The 20,989-nt window shown below is 40.0% G+C and overlaps 1 protein-coding gene across 1 annotated transcript in view; it reads right to left on the bottom strand.

The window, feature by feature from the left end:
• The window catches only part of Mcm2 (DNA replication licensing factor Mcm2), a 40,904-nt gene that overhangs the window by 14,816 nt on the left and 5,099 nt on the right, over nucleotides 1-20,989 (bottom strand). Inside the window, exons 5-10 of the mRNA XM_071683902.1 lie at nucleotides 20,238-20,632; nucleotides 12,035-12,293; nucleotides 10,550-10,760; nucleotides 10,161-10,319; nucleotides 4,601-4,720; nucleotides 352-482 (exon numbers count right to left, since the gene is read on the bottom strand). Of these exons, the coding sequence (XP_071540003.1) occupies nucleotides 352-482; nucleotides 4,601-4,720; nucleotides 10,161-10,319; nucleotides 10,550-10,760; nucleotides 12,035-12,293; nucleotides 20,238-20,632 (1,275 nt within the window). The remainder of the gene's footprint in view (nucleotides 1-351; nucleotides 483-4,600; nucleotides 4,721-10,160; nucleotides 10,320-10,549; nucleotides 10,761-12,034; nucleotides 12,294-20,237; nucleotides 20,633-20,989) is intronic.

A 20,989-nucleotide genomic window follows, 5' to 3' on the forward strand; every position in this document is an offset into this window, starting at 1 on the left:
CTCATGAAACACCTGCATTGTAGGATGTAAATGAAAAGAGGAGAAAATGTGGGGAACATATCATATCTAGGAGGTGGGGAAGGAGGATAAACCGCTAGTTTCAATTAGCAACTCTATTTCTGAATGCTTTGTCACTTAAAAATTATTTCCTTTCAGGTCTACTTGACATAGGAAAATGTACTCAAAGCACATTTCTAAAAGATAAACCCACCCATATCTGTATGTGGGTGGGTTGGGCCATTCTTTCATCTGTTTCCTTGCGCTACCTTGCTAACGCAGGAGACAGCGACAAAGTATAATAAACAATAAAAAATGAAAAATATTGTTCAATACAAACTTTTGATGGTTTACCTTATCAAATTCATCAATGAGACAGACACCTTTGTCTGCCAAGACAAGAGCTCCAGCTTCTAGAGTCCACTCTCTCGTTACAGGTGACCGCTGCACATACGCAGTCAAACCCACAGCACTAGCACCCTGACCTGAAGTAAAATAGTAAGTATAACACCACAAAATTTTACAGTATTTACAATATATGCTTTCATCTTACCTTCACGCCCTAGGATCCCCCTACTACTGGCATGTGCAGTGCTCAGGAACCTGGCTAAGTCCACCATATGTGTACATCTTAGAGTGGTAAAGCACAAGACAACTGAGGAGTAAGGGTTCAGTGTGGAACTTACAATTTGGGCATGAGGGGTCTCATGAAATAATGAATCAACGCATAAAATACTAAGAAAGTTTAAATCGCACAGTGGTGCAGTTTCAGGTAGGCATATGTCTCAACACCCAATTTCAAACAGTCATCATATATATGTATAATGACAATTTACCTCTGGGAGCCGAAGAATAAAATTCTAGTCCTACCACATGGCAGGCCAAAGGACCATGAAGTAACAAAAGCTTTCTATTTCTGATCAACCAAAAGTCCTCACGATTTCCTGTCATCTTGTGACATGATGGCTGAGGAAAGCCTACACTGGCAAAGGTTGTAGCTAGCATCAAATCAATCATTCAAAACTACAGTAGCATTAAGAACAGATGCCTGAGCCTTTAGAGGAAAAATCCTCACTTGGCCCCCTTCTCTGTCCTTCTCTTGGAAAGTAAAACTGGAGGTGCCAAGTGAGGATTCTTTTTTATCTAAGGCTCGGGCATTTATTCTTAACACTACCTTGCTAATGTAGGAAAGTGAATCTATATGAAATATTTATATTTACTTATCTATTATACTTTGTCGCTGCCTCCTGCGTTGGCGAGGTAGCACAAGGAAACAGACAAAAGAATGGCCCAACCCACTCAGATACACATGTATATACATACACGTCCACACACACACATATACATACCTATACATTTCAACGTATACATATACATAAACAGACATATACATATATACACATGTACATAATTCATACTTGCCGCCTTTATTCATTCCTGTCACCGCCCCACCACACATAAAATGACACCCTCCCTCCCCCGCACGTGCGCGAGGTAGCGCTAGGAAAACATGACAAAGGCTAACATTCATCCACACTCAGTCTCTAGCTGTCATGTATAATGCACCGAAACCATGGCTCCCTTTCCACATCCAGGCCCCACAAAACCTTCCATGGTTTACCCCAGACGCTTCACATGCCCTGGTTCAGTCCATTGACAGCACGTCGACCCCGGTATACCACATTGTTCCAATTCACTCTATTCCTTGCACACCTTTCACCCTCCTGAATGTTCAGGCCCCGATCGCTGAAAATCTTTTTCACTCCATCCTTTCACCTCCAATTTGGTCTCCCACTTCTCCTCGTTCCCTCCACCTGACACATATATTCTCTTTGTCAATCTTTCCTCACTAATTCTCTCCATGTGACCAAACCATTTCAATACACCCTCTTCTGCTCTCTTAACCACACTCTTTATTACCACACATCTCTCTTACCCTTTCATTACTTAATCAAACCACCTCACACCACATATTGTCCTCAAACATCTCATTTCCAACACATTCACCCTCCTCCACACAACCCTATCTATAGCACACACCTCGCAACCACATAACATTGTTGGAACCACTATTCCTTCAAACATACCCATTTTTGCTTTACAAGATAATGTTCTCACCTTCCACACATTCTTAAACACTTCCAGAACCTTCGACCCCTACCCCACCCTATGACTCACTTCTGCTTCCATAGTTCCATCCGCTGCCAAATCCACTCCCAGATATCTAAAACATTTCACTTCCTCCAGTTTTTCTCCATTCAAACTTACCTCCCAACTGACTTGTCCCTCAACCCTACTGTACCTAATAACCTTGCTCTTATTCACATTTACTCTCAGCTTTCTTCTTTCACACACTTTACCAAACTCAGTCACCAGCTTCTGCAGTTTCTCACCCGAATCAGCCACTAGCGCTGTATCATCAGCAAACAACAACTGACTCACTTCCCAAGCCCTCTCTTCCACAACAGACTGCATACTCGCCTCTCTCTCTAAAAATCTTGCATTCACCTCCCTAAAAACCCCAATCCATAAACAAATTAAACAACCATAGAGACATCACGCACCCCTACATTCACTGGGAACCAATCACTTTCCTCACTTCTTACTCATACACATGCCTTACATCCTCGATAAAAGCTTTTCACTGCTTCTATCAACTTGCCTCCCACACCATATACTCTTAATACCTTCTACAGAGCATCTCTATCAACTCTGTCATATGCCTTCTCCAGATCCATAAATGCTACATACAAATCCATTTGTTTTCTATTTCTCACATACATTCTTCAAAGCAAACACCTGATCCACACAGACTACCACTTCTGAAACCACATAAATATATTTGTATAACCCCAGCCTAAGCCAGGTATCCAATTCACTGACCCGCCATGAAAGGATGATAAACTAGGTTGATAGTGAGCAAACTGCCACACCCAGGAGTTGAATCCTGGTAGACCTGTGAAGGAACTGATAGTCAGAGTTGCAAACCAATATATCACTGAAGCTTTATTTTCTGTAGTCTGCAACTTTGTTATATGTGTACACTTGTTGAAAAAGATAACAAATGAGCACATAATACAGTAAGTTCCTTCTAATCTATGGGAAATGGATAGCCTTATTGTTGATAAAATTTGTAAACTTCCTTCACTGTCCACATAATAAATTCTATGGTACATATGTTGCTGGACCTGAATGCACCTAACCTCCATTTGAGTAGTCACTTGTTTACCAAATGGCGTTCTAGCTACGTCTCTTCCTTGTATATCAACTGACTGTTATATTTCTTTCTTGCATCTCCCGATGATGTGATCTTTACCGTAAAAAGCACTTGGGAACATATCATGTTTCATTTACAATGGATTAGAAAGAATGTACCCTTGCACTTTCTTCTTTTACCTAATGTCATATCATAGCATCTCAGGGCAAGAAATTGCTTTTCACAAGATAATTCTTGCTTCCAAGGTAGATTCTTAAATGTTGCCATTCCATCTTGATGTCTAGAAAGCAGGGAAGTAGCAGTGATGTTTCCAAGTAATGTATAGTAAATGATGATAATGCTTCCAACTTACAATCACAGACTGTATTTTAGGCTGACAGTGACATGTCACAGACTTAAACTCTAAATCAGAATGAATATGAATATTCAAAAATTCTTATTAAACAAAAAGCAACATAGAATACAAAAATGAAACTGCTGTTGCAAAACTGCAATATATTTCTTGCTTTTTTACCATTGTAACACATTCGCAACAGTTGTTTACTATGGTATCAACTTCATTTAAAATATAGTAGTACTTACAGTATCATTCTATCTGACTTTTATATTTCTCATGTCAGTTGAGACAGCATGGGCAACTGAGGCCCTAATCAAGGTCATCTTATTAATGTTAAGTGTCCAGGGTAAGCCATGAAAAGGCATGTGGGGCCTGGTTGTGGATAAGTTTTGATATCTTACATACACATGACAGCTACAGAATGGATGGGATTGGATGTGGACTTTCTTCATATGTTATTGGCACAACCTCACTAATGCGGGAATTGGCGATAAAGTATGAAAAATATATAGGTCCCCTACCCTGAGCCATTTACCCATTTTATTGAACAACACCTAATGGTGGATGAATAGCTGGGTTGACTGTAGACCGATTACTGCAACCAGGATTTGAACCTATGCATTTGACCCTGGGCGGCCAATGAATGCCTCACAGTTATGAATGCAAACATACTGTTAGGAAGCACTTTTAAGGAAAATCAGCAACTATATTTTAAAAAAATGGCAGGTACCTCCCTCAAACAATCCCCTTGCAGCTAGAGGTGATTAAAATACCCTTCTGCCTGCAATACTTGCCTAACATCACCATGAAATGTTCATGAACTGCATTATGAGGATTATTGTAAGAACAAAGAAACTTTTTAACTAAACCTGCAAGTATGCTATTGTAAATCCTTGACAAGCATATGGAATGATTATTCTATAATTATCCAAGATGTGAGAACATCTCTGTTACATGACCAATTTGACACACATTATCTCATGATTATTTCATTATAATCATACATGTTTGTCATACTCTTACTTTTAACATTCTATTCATAAACTTACCTGTCGTAAACACTGCTCGAGGTGCAATCTTTTCAATGTACTTGAGAAATTGAGACTTGGCAGTTCCAGGATCACCACAGGCCAGCACATTTATGTCACCACGAACCTTATGTTTTTCTCCTGAAAGATGACAGTATTATTATATACAACACAACTTAATTCCCTAGGGATACAGGAGAAAGAATACTGCTTTTGTATCTCCTGTGTGTCGCAGAAAGCAACATGGATTGGCAGGAGCGAGGAGCTAGAAATCCTACCTTCCTGTGTTGTTTTCAAAATGAGGCAAATGAGGATATCTTTCCTATCTAAGGTTTTATAATCTGGTAGTTACCTTGCTCAAGCATGAAATGACTAAACATGTATGAAAGAATATCATAAATCCTTGTTTTAACCAAGAATATCCTTATCATAAGAAAACTGTCATTTCACAATGGGCTGAAGACCATCTGAATGTAAAAACACTTTCTGAGGACATGCAAAATAACTGCTGTCAAATGAAGATCCTAGTAAATGCTTAATACACAAGTGGTTCTGAAAATGAAAGCAGAAGTAAAGTCACACCTGACATCCTTATTCTAATCATATACATCAAGGAAATTTTTTTTGAAACACTGGTACTTCATAAATTATTTATCTGCACATTTGGTTGATGGAACCACTCACCTTCCTCCCTTCCTATTTGCACGACACCTTACTCTAAATAACACTCATTCACTGCATCTAGCTTTTCTCCCACAGCATTTGTGGCACCTGCCACAAGGTCTCTTTATAAACCATATCATATTCTCTCTCTACACTGATAGACATCACAAAGAAATCCCCTTCTTTCACTATGTATTTCTCATACAAATACTTCAAAGCAAAATCTTGGTCTGCACATCCTCTACTGCTCCTTGAACCACAGTGCTCCTCCCGAATCTGAAGGTCCCGGCATACTAAACAGCAAAGGTCCAGGGAAAAGTGAGGAATGTGCATAAGAGATGCCACTAACTGGGAGGGTGAAAATGGGTATTTTTGAAGGTATAGCAATCACAACTACATTGTACAGTTGCAAGACATGGGCTACAGATGAGAATGTATAGAGAAGAAAGCATGCATTGGAAATGAAATATCTGAGGACAGCACGTGCTGTAAGGAGGGTTGATGAAGTTATAATAGGGTAAGATAGTGGCATGGTAATAAGAATACTATGGCTGAGAAAGCTCTAAAGGGTGTGCTGAAAGGGTGTGAATACATGATCAGAATGAGTGAGGAGAGATTGACCAAGAGAATACATGTGTCAGAAGCAGAGGGGAAAAGAACATCAAGTCCAAAGTGAAGAGATAGAATGGAGTGAAATAAAAATTTTGAGCTCTGAGAGAGAGAGAGAGAGAGAGAGAGAGAGAGAGAGAGAGAGAGAGAGAGAGAGAGAGAGAGAGAGAGAGAGAGAGAATGTTGTCAATAGACCAAATCAGGACATATAAAGCAACCAGAGTCTGGTTGCAGACAGGGGGCTGTGGTTTCCGCACATTACACACGACAGCAGTAGAATGGACTTGAGTGAATTAGGTTCTCTCTTCTGTTCCTGTGCTACCTTGTTGATGCGAGAATTGAACAAATATAAAAGAATAGAAAACAATACATATACAGTAAACAAAATTCTTGACACTTGCGGTATCAGTGAAGGGTCATCTAGCTGCAACAATGGCCAACACGGTAAATGAGGGTAAAATTGGATGGCATAGGGTATTCAGTAAGATGAATGAATTTGGTGAACAGTTGATGGAGTTGTGTGCTGAAAAAAAATTGGTGACCAGGAATACAAGGTTTAAAAAGAGGGACATGCATAAGTTCAGTAGGAAAGATGATAGCAGGCATCGTTGGATCATACATAAACTTAAAGGCATACAAAAGAGACTTTTGGATGTGAAAATGCTGACATGGGCAGCTGGTGTGGTGTATGAGCATTATCTTGTGGATGTAAGGGGGCAGATTTGTTGGAGGCTTTCAGAAAAGAGGAAATATGGGTGAGAAGAGGGTGATGAAAGTGAATTTGGAAAAGAGGCTGTGGGAGGAGATATCTCGAGACACTAAGTGTAGAATGGCAAAAGGTGAGAGTAAATAAAGGTATGGTAGTGGGTAAGGAATGGGAGGTACTCAAAGCAGCAGCAATGGCATGTGCAAGAGAAGTGTTTGGTATGCAGATGGTGGAGGTGAACAGGTGAGAAAGGGTAGTGAGAGATGGGATGAGGAAGTTACATTGATATCAAGAGAAAAAAGGGAGTTGAGTTGAAGAAGAGATTGTTAATGTTCAATGACAGGGTGGCAGATGTGGGGTGTTGGCATTGAGAAATTTGCAACTGGATGGTGAAAAGAAAAAAGGCTGAGAAAGTTTTGCGTAAGATGAAATGTGGCAAGACAACACTGCAGCAGAATTTCTAAAGGAGGTGACTATGTTGTTGCCGGTTTAGTCAGGACTTTCAATACATGTATGGATCATGATGAGGTGCCCGAGGATTTGCAGAAAGCAAATATGAAAAAATGATATCTATGCATAAACCAGGGGATAGTGGAGGAAGCATAGAAACCATATATATACTCCATACTGTAACACATGACTAAGAGGATAAATAGTGAAAAGGTAGAATTCCTGCCCTCCTATACTTTCACTTTCCAAAAAAGGAACAGAAATTAGAGGTGAGTGAGGATTTTTCCTCTCAGACTCATTCATTTGTTTCTAATGCTCCCCTGCTAGGCCATGGAAACAGGTAATATAAGAAAATATTATCACTGTACTGTATTGTAATTTACACTTAAATGATCTTGTTTGAATTTCCTGCATAACACTGTCAAGATAAACTGATAAAATTGCATCTGGATGGGTAATAGCACGGGTCCTGGAACACATCCCAATCTATCTAATGACAAGTATTTCTTTTATATAATTTTTGGTCATGCAAGATTCTTTTTTGGGGGGAGATCAAATGCATAAAGCAAGTCAAAATCCTAATCTATTTCATGACCAAGTATTTTATGTAATTCTAGGGTCATGCAAGATTGTTTTTTTGGGTAGATCAAATGCATAAAGCAACAGAAACCTGCATCTGTATCACATTTCATATACATTTACAAGTTTAAGCAAGGAGCAGCAATGGTTTTAAAATTTTGCCTTATCACACTAAAGACCTTTGAGTACAATATTTGTTTGGGAAACATGGACAATATCTTTTATACATCTCCCAGTCATGTGCACTATTGCTCTGCAAAAATTGTCCAAATGCCTCTCTCTTCTCTTTCACTAACAATCTTACTTCTTCATCCCACAACTCACTACCCTTACTAATCTGCAAGAGGTGAAAAAGAGGGCAAATGAGAGTGGGGTGAGAGAGAATCATTAAATTTTAGGGAAAATAAAAAGATGTTTTGAAAGGAGGTAAATAAAGTGCATAAGACAAGAGAACAAATGTGGAGGTAATAACAAGGAGTGGTGAAGCGAGAGGGAGATGGAGTTAGTACTTTGAAGGTTTGTTGAATGTTTTTGATGATAGAGTGGCAGATATAGGATGTTTTGGTTGAGGTGATGTGCAAAGTGAGAGGGTCAGGGAGAATGATTTGATAAACAGAGAAGAGGTAGTGAAAGCTTTGCAGAAGATGAAACCCAGCAATGCAGCGGGTTTGGATGGTATTGCTGTGGAATTTATTAAAAGTGGGTGACTGTGTTGTTGACTAGTTGGTGGGGATATTCAATGTATGTATGGTTCATGGTGAAGTGCCTGAGAATTGGCAGAATGCATGTATAGTGCCATTGTACGAAGGCAAAGGGGATAAAGGTGATTGCTCAAATTACAGAGGTATAAGTTTGTTGAGTATCCCTGGGATTATATGGGAGGGTATTGATTGAGAGGGTCAAGGCATATACAGAGCACCAGAATGGGGAGGAGCAGTGTGGTTTCAGAAGTGGCAGAGGATGTGTGGATCTAGTGTTTGCTTTGAAGAATGTATGTGAGAAATACTTAGAAAAACAAATGGATTTGTATGTAGCATTTATGGATCTGAAGAAGGCATATGACAGGTTGATAGAGATGCTCTGCGGAAGGTATTGAGTATATGGTGTGGGAGGTAAGTTGCTAGGAGCAGTGAAAAGCTTTTATCGAGGATGTAAGGCCTGTGTACAAGTAAGAAGAGAGGAAAGTGATTGGTTCCCAGTGAATGTAAGGGTGCATTATGTCTCCATGGTTGTTTAGTTTGTTTATGGATTGAGGTTGTTAGGGAGGTGAATACAAGATTTTTGGAAAGAGGGGCAAGTATGCAGTCTGTTGTGGATGAGAGGGTTTGGGAAGTGAGTCAGTTGCTGTTCGCTGATGATAAAGCACTGGTGGCTGATTCGGGTGAGAAACTGCAGAAGTTGGTGACTGCTTTTGGTAAAGTGTAAGAAAAAAGAAAGCTGAGAGTGAATGTGAATAAGAGCAAGGTTATTAGGTTCAGTAGGGTTGAGGGACAAGCAAATTGGGAGGTAAGTTTGAATGGAGAAAAACTGGAGAAAGTGAAATGTTTTAGATATCTGGGAGTGGATTTAGCAACGGATGGAACCGTGGAAGCGAGTATGTTTGAAGGAATAGTGGTTCCAACAATGTTATATGGTTGTGAGGCATGGGCGATAGATAGGGTTGTGTGGAGGAGGGTGGATGTGCTGGAAATGAGATGTTTGAGGACAACATGTGGTGTGAGGAGGTTTGATCGAGTAAGTAATGAAAGGGTAAGAGAGATGTGTGGTAATAAAAAGAGTGTGGTTGAGAGAGCAGAAAAGGGTGTACTGAAATGGTTTGATCACATGGAGAGAATGAGTGTGGAAAGATTGACAAAGAGGATATATGTGTCAGAGGTGGAGGGAAGAAGGATAGGTAGGAGACCAAATTGGAGGTGGAAGGATGGAATGAAAAAGATTTTGCACGATCGGGGCCTGAACATGCAGGAGGTGAAAGGCATGCAAGGAATAAAGTGAATTGGAACGATGTGGTACACCAGGGTTGACATGCTGTCAATGGATTGAACCAGGGCATGTGAAGTGTCTGGGGTAAACCATGGAAAGTTTTGTGGGGCCTGGATGTGAAAAGGGAGCTGTGGTTTTGGTGCATTACACATGACAGCTAGAGACTGAGTGTGAACAAATGTGACCTTTGTTGTTTTTTCCTAGCAGTACCTTGTGCGCACGCAGGGGAAGAGGGGGTGTCATTTGTGTGGTGGGGTGGTAGTGGGAATGGATGAAGGCAGCATGTATGAATATGTATATATGTATATGTCTGTGTATGTATATGTATGTATACATTGAAACGTATAGGTATGTATATGTGCGTGTGTGGGCGTTTATGTATATACGTGTATGTGGGTGGGTTGGGCCATTCTTTTGTCTTTTTCCTTGCGCTACCTCGCTAACGCAGGAGACAGCGTCAAAGTATAATAAATAAATAAATAAATAATGGACAATATCTGAAAAAACTGATGATATAAAGTTATACAATGTACTTACCTATATTAAAAGAAACTCACACAAATCTGGACAACAGAACAACAAATCACTTACCAGGATTTTTTGTTTCACCACCAAACAGAGAAAGTGCAAGAGCCCTTTTTATATCTTCATGACCATAGACAGAGGGAGCCATAGAGGCCACAATCCTCTCAGCAATACGTTCATCTTTGCTTAAACTAACAATAGCCTTAATGTCCTCATCTGTCAGAGCTGTAATATTAAATTTTCATTAAGAATTTCTTTTGAACTTGTGCTTAAACGACAAATAATTATTTACATCAAAAACAAATGAATATTTCCAGAAAATACTGCTGGGGTCCATAATGATGCATTAATCAAAAATTTTCTCAGGACCAAACTCTATAGTGGAATATGGAATAATTAACAGGAACAAACATACTGTGAATCAATTTTTAGTAAAATAAGGGCTAAAGACAAACCTTTAATAGCATTAGTATTGTCCTTCTTGGCAATGTGATTTGCCATGATGACTGTTGCAAATACTGGGAAGCCCTGATTTGTATTGAGTGATCCATCATAATTGTTTGTATAAACTCCTGTCACCTCTATTTCATCTCCAGGCTTACATGAATCACAGAGGTCACCTAAAAGGATGATATCCTTTGAGCGAGGAAGGCGACCAGCTGCAACCTAATGAAGAAATACAAGACGCGTCACAAGCCACAATGGTGCATCATTAAACTTTAACTTATTCTTGGTAATCTAACAAGAAGCATTCAGGTAGCAGAATGAATGTCTCAAACAACTGAGATTCTAATTAAGGTGCAGAATGACAAAATTACAAGTAATAGAGGGATGTGGTATATAAGGGGTGACATGCTGTCAATGGACTGAACAAGGGCACATGAAGCAATTGCCAGAGGAAATCAAGGAATGGTCTGTGGGGCTAGGTTGTGGATAGGATAGAAAATAGAGTGCACCACCTATGAAAGCCTTATAAATAATGTCTCCTTGTACCTTGACCATATGGTTTTAGAGTTTTGTAAGAGCCAATGATTGTTTTAAAACTAGTATGAGGGAACGACATTATAACGACAGAGATAAAAGTTTTGCTCTGGCTACATATTACATGATGTAAAGCCTACAAATTTCTTTGTAATGTACATGCCTTACCATCAAATATATCACACAATTAGCTTAATAGAATCAGTACGAATGTTGCTGGAATACCTGCACACTATAGATGCTGAAGAATAAATAAGAACAGTTGAAGCCTAATGTCTTGTAGGCAGTAGCTGGTAGGCAGCCAATAACCAGGGAGGTATATTACCTGCACTACCCGCCTGGGTACTGGGAGGGTTACAGGCAGCTGCATAGTAAATCAGCATATCAATGGTTGTCAAGCTGCACTCCTCTTGACACAGGTGACTGTCTTTTCTTTCTGCCTAACCTGCACATGGACTATTGGCATTCTGTTTACACACATACAATCTCTCCTTGTCACACACAACACTTTACAAAACTTAACTAACACAGTTCATTTGTCATAACTCTGGATTTTCTTGCGGAGAGTACTACGTACCAGCCCTGTCTTATGGCAATATGGTGAGCAATAAATAGTAGTAGGTAGGAGCAATAGGTAGAAGTAGTCAATAGAAACATTAGGAAGGAGCCTCTGCAAACACTGTGCTAGACTTGCCCTCAGCCAGTAGCCTGTCAGAGGGTGAGGCACTAAAGGCTAAGAAGAAGCAACAGAGCTCACTAGTAACATGGCCATGGCCAATCCCTTGAGGGAGCTCCAGAATGGAACAGGCATCACAGATATAGATAGATAGACAGGAAATAGATGTGAGTGAATGACACCTTTCCTTCATCTGTTCTTGCAGCTACTTCAATAATGCAGGAAACAGTGAGCAAGTATGTAAAGAAATTCAATTAAAACGAAGAGTTCTTCAAAAACTAACCTTGCCTGGGGATTCTTGCAGTGTGATCCTTTGGTAATTTTGGTATATAGTCTGCTCCATGTTAATTGAAAATGGCCCTTTGCTCTGACATTCTGGACATGATCCTGGCTTTACTTCAGAGTTCTGTGACTGAACAAATGGCCCTAGTACATAAGAACACTTGTTACAGTCATATTTGACTACTGAAAGTTGTGGAAGGATGCCTGTTGTAGATGTCACTACACCAGAAGTTCGAATGAGTTGATTCAGGTGAAGCTGTCTGCGGACAATGGGAAAATTAACATTGTGGAATACAACAGGAAATGTGTCACTCAGCATACATGAATATCCTATCAAAATCGACATCATATCTGTAGGGGAAAAAAAAAGTACTGTATGGTGGTACTGTCCTTAATGTAGCCACTTATAATCTTGAATTCTGTGTGCACAGTAAAATCTATTGGGTAGCCACAGACTGCAAATAAAAATGCTTCTCCAACACACAAGGTATGAGTAATATGTTATATTAAAATACCATAATTCAACTTGTGTGTAATATGTTATATCAAAATACCATAATTCTAATGTTGAACTTAGCCTTCTGAACACAAAACCCACATTTAACCTACAATGGACAACGTTTATGAGAAATACTGTAAACACAAAAGGAGAACTACGATCACAACTTGTAACATTTATTCCAATCAAAATACCCCCTTTCTGGGTGTGTTGAGTTGCCTACAGAGCATAAACAAGACATTTAAAGATCACCTTGTTCCCCTTCACTGTAAGAAGCCAAACCCTGGTTATGTTGCATGACTAGCTTGACAGACACATAAGGAATGCTTTATCTGTTGTATTTTGTACATCATCTGTTGCTGGGATGTACCTCAAACCAGAAATGTACCGTTGGTCACAACTACAAAATCCTAAATTGGATACTCATGGGACTTTATATAAATGTTTCTTAGCCTCTAAAGAACTGAATGACACATTGACACATTATACAAGCTTTGAACTTGCCTCTGCACATTAGATACTTATGGGACTTTCACAATCGTTTCTCAGTCTTTAAAGACCTGAATGACACAAGATCCCATTACACAAGTTTGGAAATGAAATTCCACCTTTGGCCACAAAACTTCATACATAGTCTCATATTCTTTTTTCATATTTTCTGAACAACATATACACTCATTCTCGTTTCAATTATAATGACACGTTTTGTGGAATGCCCTTTTAGCTCAGTAAAGATCAGTTTTGGGCATCAATAACTAAAGAGTTAAATTCAATAATAATAATAATCTTGATAACACCAATGTTTAAGTCTGATATCGATAATTTGATAATCTTAATGCTTAGTTACCGGAAATTAACAATAATCCGATAATGATAACTTTTTTAATAGAAAAAAAAAAAAAAAAACAAGGAAGTACCAGTCCTGGCTGAGCTGCAGCCCACAGCCTTGCTGATGGTGAACCGCTGGACCCTTTTGGCAGGCAGCTTGGGGGTGGCGAAGCCCGAGTTATTACTAACATAAAATGTCAGGCAAAGATTAATGTTTTTATAATCTGTTTGTATCATTTTACAAACCACATAATATTCCTCACTCCAGATGCTCCCCGACTTATGATGGGGCTACGTTCCAATAAACCCAGTGTATGTTGAAAATATGTCAAAATACATTTAATACATCTAATGAAATACATCTAAACTATCGCACATCATACCTTAGCCTAGCTTACCTTAAATATTCTCAGAACACTTACATTTCTCATCCACAATCATCCAATACAGCTATCCCTTAAAAGCTTCAGTACCTACGGTACTGTTACTCGCTGCCTCACCGTAAAACATTATATTATGAAAATCATAATGCCTTTGGAAGCATTGGAACCACCCATGACTTGCTGTAAACATTTGCGTAGGATCATCGACATGCCGTTTTAGTGTATCAATAAGACTTCTTGCCTTAGCCTGGATTGTCACTAGGGTAAAAGGTATGCACTTCTGTATCTGGTCTTCCATCCACATGACAAGTAATTTTTCCATATCATCAATTGGCCCAGCTCTTTTCTTTGTGATGACAGTGGATCTAACTGAAGCTTAAGACTTCACTGCATCACTGATTTGCTTCTTATCCTTTAAGATGGTTGAGATCGTCGATCATGAAAGTCCTAACTCACGTGCAATGGCCATTACTGGCTCGCCGCCTTCATGCAAGGCAAAAATCTTTAATTTCATCTCAAGAATAATTGCCTTCCTCTTTTGACCAGAGGCAGGAGACAGAGATGGGCATTTTGTAAAATGCTGGGGGAAAAAAAAAAGGCTGGCGACACAGTGCATTGTAGAGTAACAGTTGTATACATTTGTGATCTTGTGGCTGACTGAACACTGCAGCGCACTTCCATTGTGCAGCATCATGAGAGAGCATTGTACCACATATTGCTAGTCCGGGAAAAGAACAAAATTCAAAATTCGAAGTAAAGTTTCTACTGAATGCGTATTACTTTCGCACAACCAGAATTCAAAATTCAAAGTACGGTTTCTACTAAATGCGTGATGCTACCTCGCCATCACAGTATGGTTTCTACTGAATGCATATTGCTAACTGGCCATCATAAAGTAAAATTTAAAATTGTAAGTCGAAGCATCTTTAAACAGAAATAATAAAAATTGATCATTGCATGATGGTGTTGGACATACAAAACAAACAAACAACATATCTGAGCAATATATTTTTTTTTTTGCTTTGTCGCTGTCTCCCGCGTTTGCGAGGTAGCGCAAGGAAACAGACGAAAGAAATGGCCCAACCCACCCCCATACACATGTATATACATACGTCCACACAAGCAAATATACATACCTACACAGCTTTCCATGGTTTACCCCAGACGCTTCACATGCCCTGATTCAATCCACTGACAGCACGTCAACCCCAGTATACCACATCAATCCAATTCACTCTATTTCTTGCCCTCCTTTCACCCTCCTGCATGTTCAGGCCCCGATCACACAAAATCTTTTTCACTCCATCTTTCCACCTCCAATTTGGTCTCCCACTTCTCCTCGTTCCCTCCACCTCCGACACATATATCCTCTTGGTCAATCTTTCCTCACTCATTCTCTCCATGTGCCCAAACCATTTCAAAACACCCTCTTCTGCTCTCTCAACCACGCTCTTTTCATTTCCACACATCTCTCTTACCCTTACGTTAATTACTCGATCAAACCACCTCACACCACACATTGTCCTCAAATATCTCATTTCCAGCACATCCATCCTCCTGCGCACAACTCTATCCATAGCCCACGCCTCGCAACCATACAACATTGTTGGAACCACTATTCCTTCAAACATACCCATTTTTGCTTTCCGAGATAATGTTCTCGACTTCCACACATTCTTAAAGGCTCCCAGAATTTTCGCCCCCTCCCCCACCCTATGATCCACTTCCGCTTCCATGGTTCCATCCGCTGTCAGATCCACTCCCAGATATCTAAGACACTTTACTTCCTCCAGTTTTTCTCCATTCAAACTTACCTCCCAATTGACTTGACCCTCAACCCTACTGTACCTAATAACCTTGCTCTTATTCACATTTACTCTTAACTTTCTTCTTTCACACACTTTACCTAACTCAGTCACCAGCTTCTGCAGTATCTCACATGAATCAGCCACCAGCGCTGTATCATCAGCGAACAACAACTGACTCACTTCCCAAGCTCTCTCATCCCCAACAGACTTCATACTTGCCCCTCTTTCCAAAACTCTTGCATTCACCTCCCTAACAGCCCCATCCATAAACAAATTAAACAACCATGGAGACATCACATACCCCTGCCACAAACCTACATTCACTGAGAACCAATCACTTTCTTCTCTTCCTACACGTACACATGCCTTACATCCTCGACAAAAACTTTTCACTGCTTCTAACAACTTGCCTCCCACACCATATATTCTTAATACCTTCCACAGAGCATCTCTATCAACTCTATCATATGCCTTCTCCAGATCCATAAATGCTACATACAAATCCATTTGCTTTTCTAAGTATTTCTCACATACATTCTTCAAAGCAAACACCTGATCCACACATCCTCTACCACTTCTGAAACCACACTGCTCTTCCCCAATCTGATGCTCTGTACATGCCTTCACCCTCTCAATCAATACCCTCCCATTTAATTTACCAGGAATACTCAACAAACTTATACCTCTGTAATTTGACTCTTATCCCCTTTGCCTTTGTACAATGGCACTATGCACGCATTCCGCCAATCCTCAGGCACCTCATCATGAGTCATACATACATTAAATAACCTTACCAACCAGTCAATAATACAGTCACCCACTTTTTTAATAAATTCCACTGCAATACCATCCAAACCTGCTGCCTTGCCGGCTTTCATCTTCCGCAAAGCTTTTACTACCTCTTCTCTGTTTACCAAATCATTTTCCCTAACCCTCTCACTTTGCACACCACCTCGACCAAAACACCCTATATCTGCCACTCTATCATCAAACACATTCAACAAACCTTCAAAATACTCACTCCATCTTCTCACATTACCACTACTTGTTATCACCTCCCCATTTGCGCCCTTCACTGAAGTTCCCATTTGCTCCCTTGTCTTACGCACTTTATTTACCTCCTTCCAGAACATCTTTTTATTCTCCCTAAAATTTAATGATACTCTCTCACCCCAACTCTCATTTGCCCTCTTTTTCACCTCTTGCACCTTTCTCTTGACCTCCTGTCTCTTTCTTTATTACATCTCCCACTCAATTGCATTTTTTCCCTGCAAAAATCGTCCAAATGCCTCTCTCTTCTCTTTCACTTATAATCTTACTTCTTCATCCCACCACTCACTACCCTTTCTAATCAACCCACCTCCCACTCTTCTCATGCCACAAGCATCTTTCGTGCAATCCATCACTGATTCCCTAAATACATCCCATTCCTCCCCCACTCCCCTTACTTCCATTGTTCTCACCTTTTTCCATTCTGTACTCAGTCTCTCCTGGTACTTCCTCACACAAGTCTCCTTCCCAAGCTCACTTACTCTCACCACCCTCTTCACCCCAACATTCACTCTTCTTTTCTGAAAACCCATACAAATCCTCACCTTAGCCTCCACAAGATAATGATCAGACATCCCTCCAGTTGCACCTCTCAGCACATTAACATCCAAAAGTCTCTCTTTCGCGCGCCTGTCAATTAACACATAATCCAATAACGCTCTTTGGCCATCTCTCCTACTTACATACGTATACTTATGTATATCTCACTTTTTAAACCAGGTATTCCCAATCACCAGTCCTTTTTCAGCACATAAATCTACAAGCTCTTCACCATTTCCATTTACAACACTGAACACCCCATGTATACCAATTATTCCCTCAAGTGCCACATTACTCACCTTTGCATTCAAATCACCTATCACTATAACCCGGTCTCGTGCATCAAAACCACTAACACACTCATTCAGCTGCTCCCAAAACACTTGCCTTTCATGATCTTTCTTCTCATGCCCAGGTGCATATGCACCAATAATCACCAATAATAGTCTGCCCTTATCAATTCCCATTGCCACCCCACTACACATGAAATAACAACCCCCCTCCCCCCTCATGTGTGCAAGGTAGTGCCAGGAAAAGATAATAAAGGCCACATTCGTTCACACTCAGTCTCTAGCTGTCATGTAATAATGCACCAAAACCACAGCTCCCTTTCCACATCCAGGCCCCACACAACCTTCCATGGTTTACCCCAGACGCTTCACATGCCCTGGTTCAATCCATTGACAGCACGTCGACCCCGGTATACCAAATCATTCCAATTCACTCTATTCCTTGCACGCCTTTCACCCTCCTGCATGTTCAAGCCCCGATCACTCAAAATCTTTTTCACTCCATCTTTCCACCTCCAATTTGGTCTCCCACTTCTCCTCGTTCCCACCACCTCTGACACACATATCCTCTTTGTCAATCTTTCCTCACTCATTCTCTCCATGTGACCAAACAATTTCAAAACACCCTCTTCTGCTCTTTTTATTACCACACATCTCTCTTACCCTATTATTACTTACTCGATCAAACCACCTCACACCACATATTGTCCTCAAACATCTCATTTCCAGCACATCCACCCTCCTGCGCACAACTCTATCCATAGCCCATGCCTCGCAACCATACAACATTGTTGGAACCACTATTCCTTCAAACATACCCATTTTTGCTTTCTAAGATAATGTTCTCGATTTCCACACATTCTTCAACGCTCCCAGAATTTTCGCCCCCTCCCCCACCCTATGATTCACTTCCACTTCCATGGTTCCATACGCTGCCAAATTCCCTCCCAGATATCTAAAACACTTCACTTCCTCTAGCTTTTCTCCATTCAAGCTTACCTCCCAATTGACTTGACCCTTAACCCTACTGTACCTAATAACCTTGCTCTTATTCACATTTACTCTTAACTTTCTTCTTTCACACACTTTACCAAACTCAGTCACCAGCTTCTGCAGTTTCTCACATGAATCAGCCACCAGCGCTGTATCATCAGCGAACAACAACTGACTCACTTCCCAAGCTCTCTCATCCACAACAGACTGCATACTTGCCCCTCTTCCCAAAACTCTTGCATTCACCTCCCTAACAACCCCATCCATATACAAATTAAACAACCATGGAGACATCACACACCCCTGCCGCAAACCTACATTCACTGAGAACCAATCACTTTCCTCTCTTCCTACACGTACACATGCCTTACATCCTCGATAAAAACTTTTCACTGCTTCTAACAACTTGCCTCCCACACCATCTTATTGGACAAAACTTAACAGAGATTATTGGACTAAAAATTGAATATTGGGAGTCAACTGGTCCGATAATGATTATGGAAGTTAACTTCCGATAATAGTCAGAGAACAAAAATTAACCAGTAATTATCTGTTATCGGGTTGTCACGTTAGTGCCCAGCTTTGGTAAAGATGGATCTGATCTGATCATTATGGGTTAAGTCAAACAAATAAAACTGTACACTTTATACAGTTGTTTCTCAGCATCTGAAAAACTGAATGATGTAACACCCATAACTTTTGTCTGGAGTTCGCTTTAGTTATGCCTCTTACAAAAATGCTTTGTTTGGTTTATAAACTGAACATCTAACTTAAACCTTACAAAACAGATCAAATGTATCTTTCCACAATTTTTTTTTCCCAGTATCTTAGAACCTGAATGGCATAAGCTCCTTAACTCTGATTTGGATTTTGCCTCCATTAGTTGGTTAGCAGCAACACCAAGAGAGGTACATTACCAGTACTGCCCGTCTGGATATCAGGAGGGTTACTGACAGCTGCTTGGTAAGCCAGCACTTCAGTGGTTGTTAAGATGCATTCCTCTGACCCTGGTACCTGTATTTTCTTTCTGCCTCAGCCACATGTGGATTAGTGGCAATCTATCCAGAGACATACAATCTTTCCTTGTCATATGTAACACTTGACAACATTTAACTGACTAATCTCATTTTTGTAGCTCAAGATTTTCCTGCAGTGAGCACTATGTGCTAGCTCTGCCTTTTGGCAAAATGGGAAGAGCAGGATACAGAAGTAGTTGGTAGGAATATTCAAGAAGGAGCATTAGGCAGAAGTAATAGGGAGGAGCACTGGGTAAAAGTCAACAGGAATGTTAAGTAGGAATCTCTGTAAACATTACACTGGAGATACCCTATGCCAGAGGCCCGTTAAGGGTGAGGCACTAAAGCCTCAGAAGCGGCACTGGAGTTCACTAGTTATGGAGACTGTTGCCATGGCCATCCCCTTGAGGAAGTTTCAATTGGAACGTGTCAGAAATATTAATAGATAGATAGATCCATATTCCCCATAAAATTGCTCTATACTGGATTTCAACCTGGCTTATAAAATCAAGACATTTCCATCTCTGATCATGGAACTGAGATGAGATGTTCTTGATATTCTCCACAATATTCCCACCCTTCCAATTTCTGTCCCAGTAACTATGAGGCAATGCACATGACAAATGCTACATGGAACACTCTCTGGACTTTGTAATGATGCTAAAAATAATTCCCAGTTCTAATGCTCCCTTAAGTGCTAGCAATTTTGTAAGTAAATACAAAAATAAATGGGATAGTAACAGCCATAGTCACCTACCATAAAAGTAACTTCCTACCAATAAATTCTTTCAACTTACCTGAGAGATCGTAATTCTTCAATCAATGGCAGATCTGTGATTCTTACATGAATCTCTCTTGTAATTCTTTCATACTGGGGGAACATAGAAAGTGTAACATCTTTGGCAGCAGAGTCCATGATCTCCAACATTTCCGTTGGAGCTTCTGGAAGGAAGTAGGCAAGAACCTGTTCTTCAGAAGCAATTATGTTGTAATCAACTTCAAATGATGATTTATTTTCTTCACACATCTGTCGTATTTTATCCTTGTAAAGATTATTGCCTTTGTCATTCACATAAGTGCGAAGGAAATTCTTGAAACGATTGTAAATTTCTGTTCTAGGACCAAGCATTGAAACCCATTCTCTGACACTGTGACCCTTCATGTCCTCAAGATTTTCTATAGATTCAATCATCTGAAATATTCCATATATATTAAGATTATGTAGTAAGAAGAGAAATATGAAGTAATGACATGAACATAAACAAGATTTTATGTCATACATACTCTCTAAGAAATGCTATGTTCCTTGGCTTTTTTCATACTCCAATACTGTCACGTGTATATTTGGTTTTATGACAGTCTTTTTTAAGGTATAAATTTTTCAAGCTGTCACACTTCAATTAGAAAAAAATTTTCTTTTACAAGAAAATGTGATGCTTTTTTATATTATACCTAATTGCCGTTAGCTGAATCGGCGAGGTAGTGCCACGAAACAGACTAAGAATGGCCCATCCACTCATATACACATATATATAGACATAAACATCCA

This window comes from Panulirus ornatus, chromosome 37 (assembly GCF_036320965.1).
Source record: "Panulirus ornatus isolate Po-2019 chromosome 37, ASM3632096v1, whole genome shotgun sequence".
Lineage (NCBI taxonomy): Eukaryota > Metazoa > Arthropoda > Malacostraca > Decapoda > Palinuridae > Panulirus > Panulirus ornatus.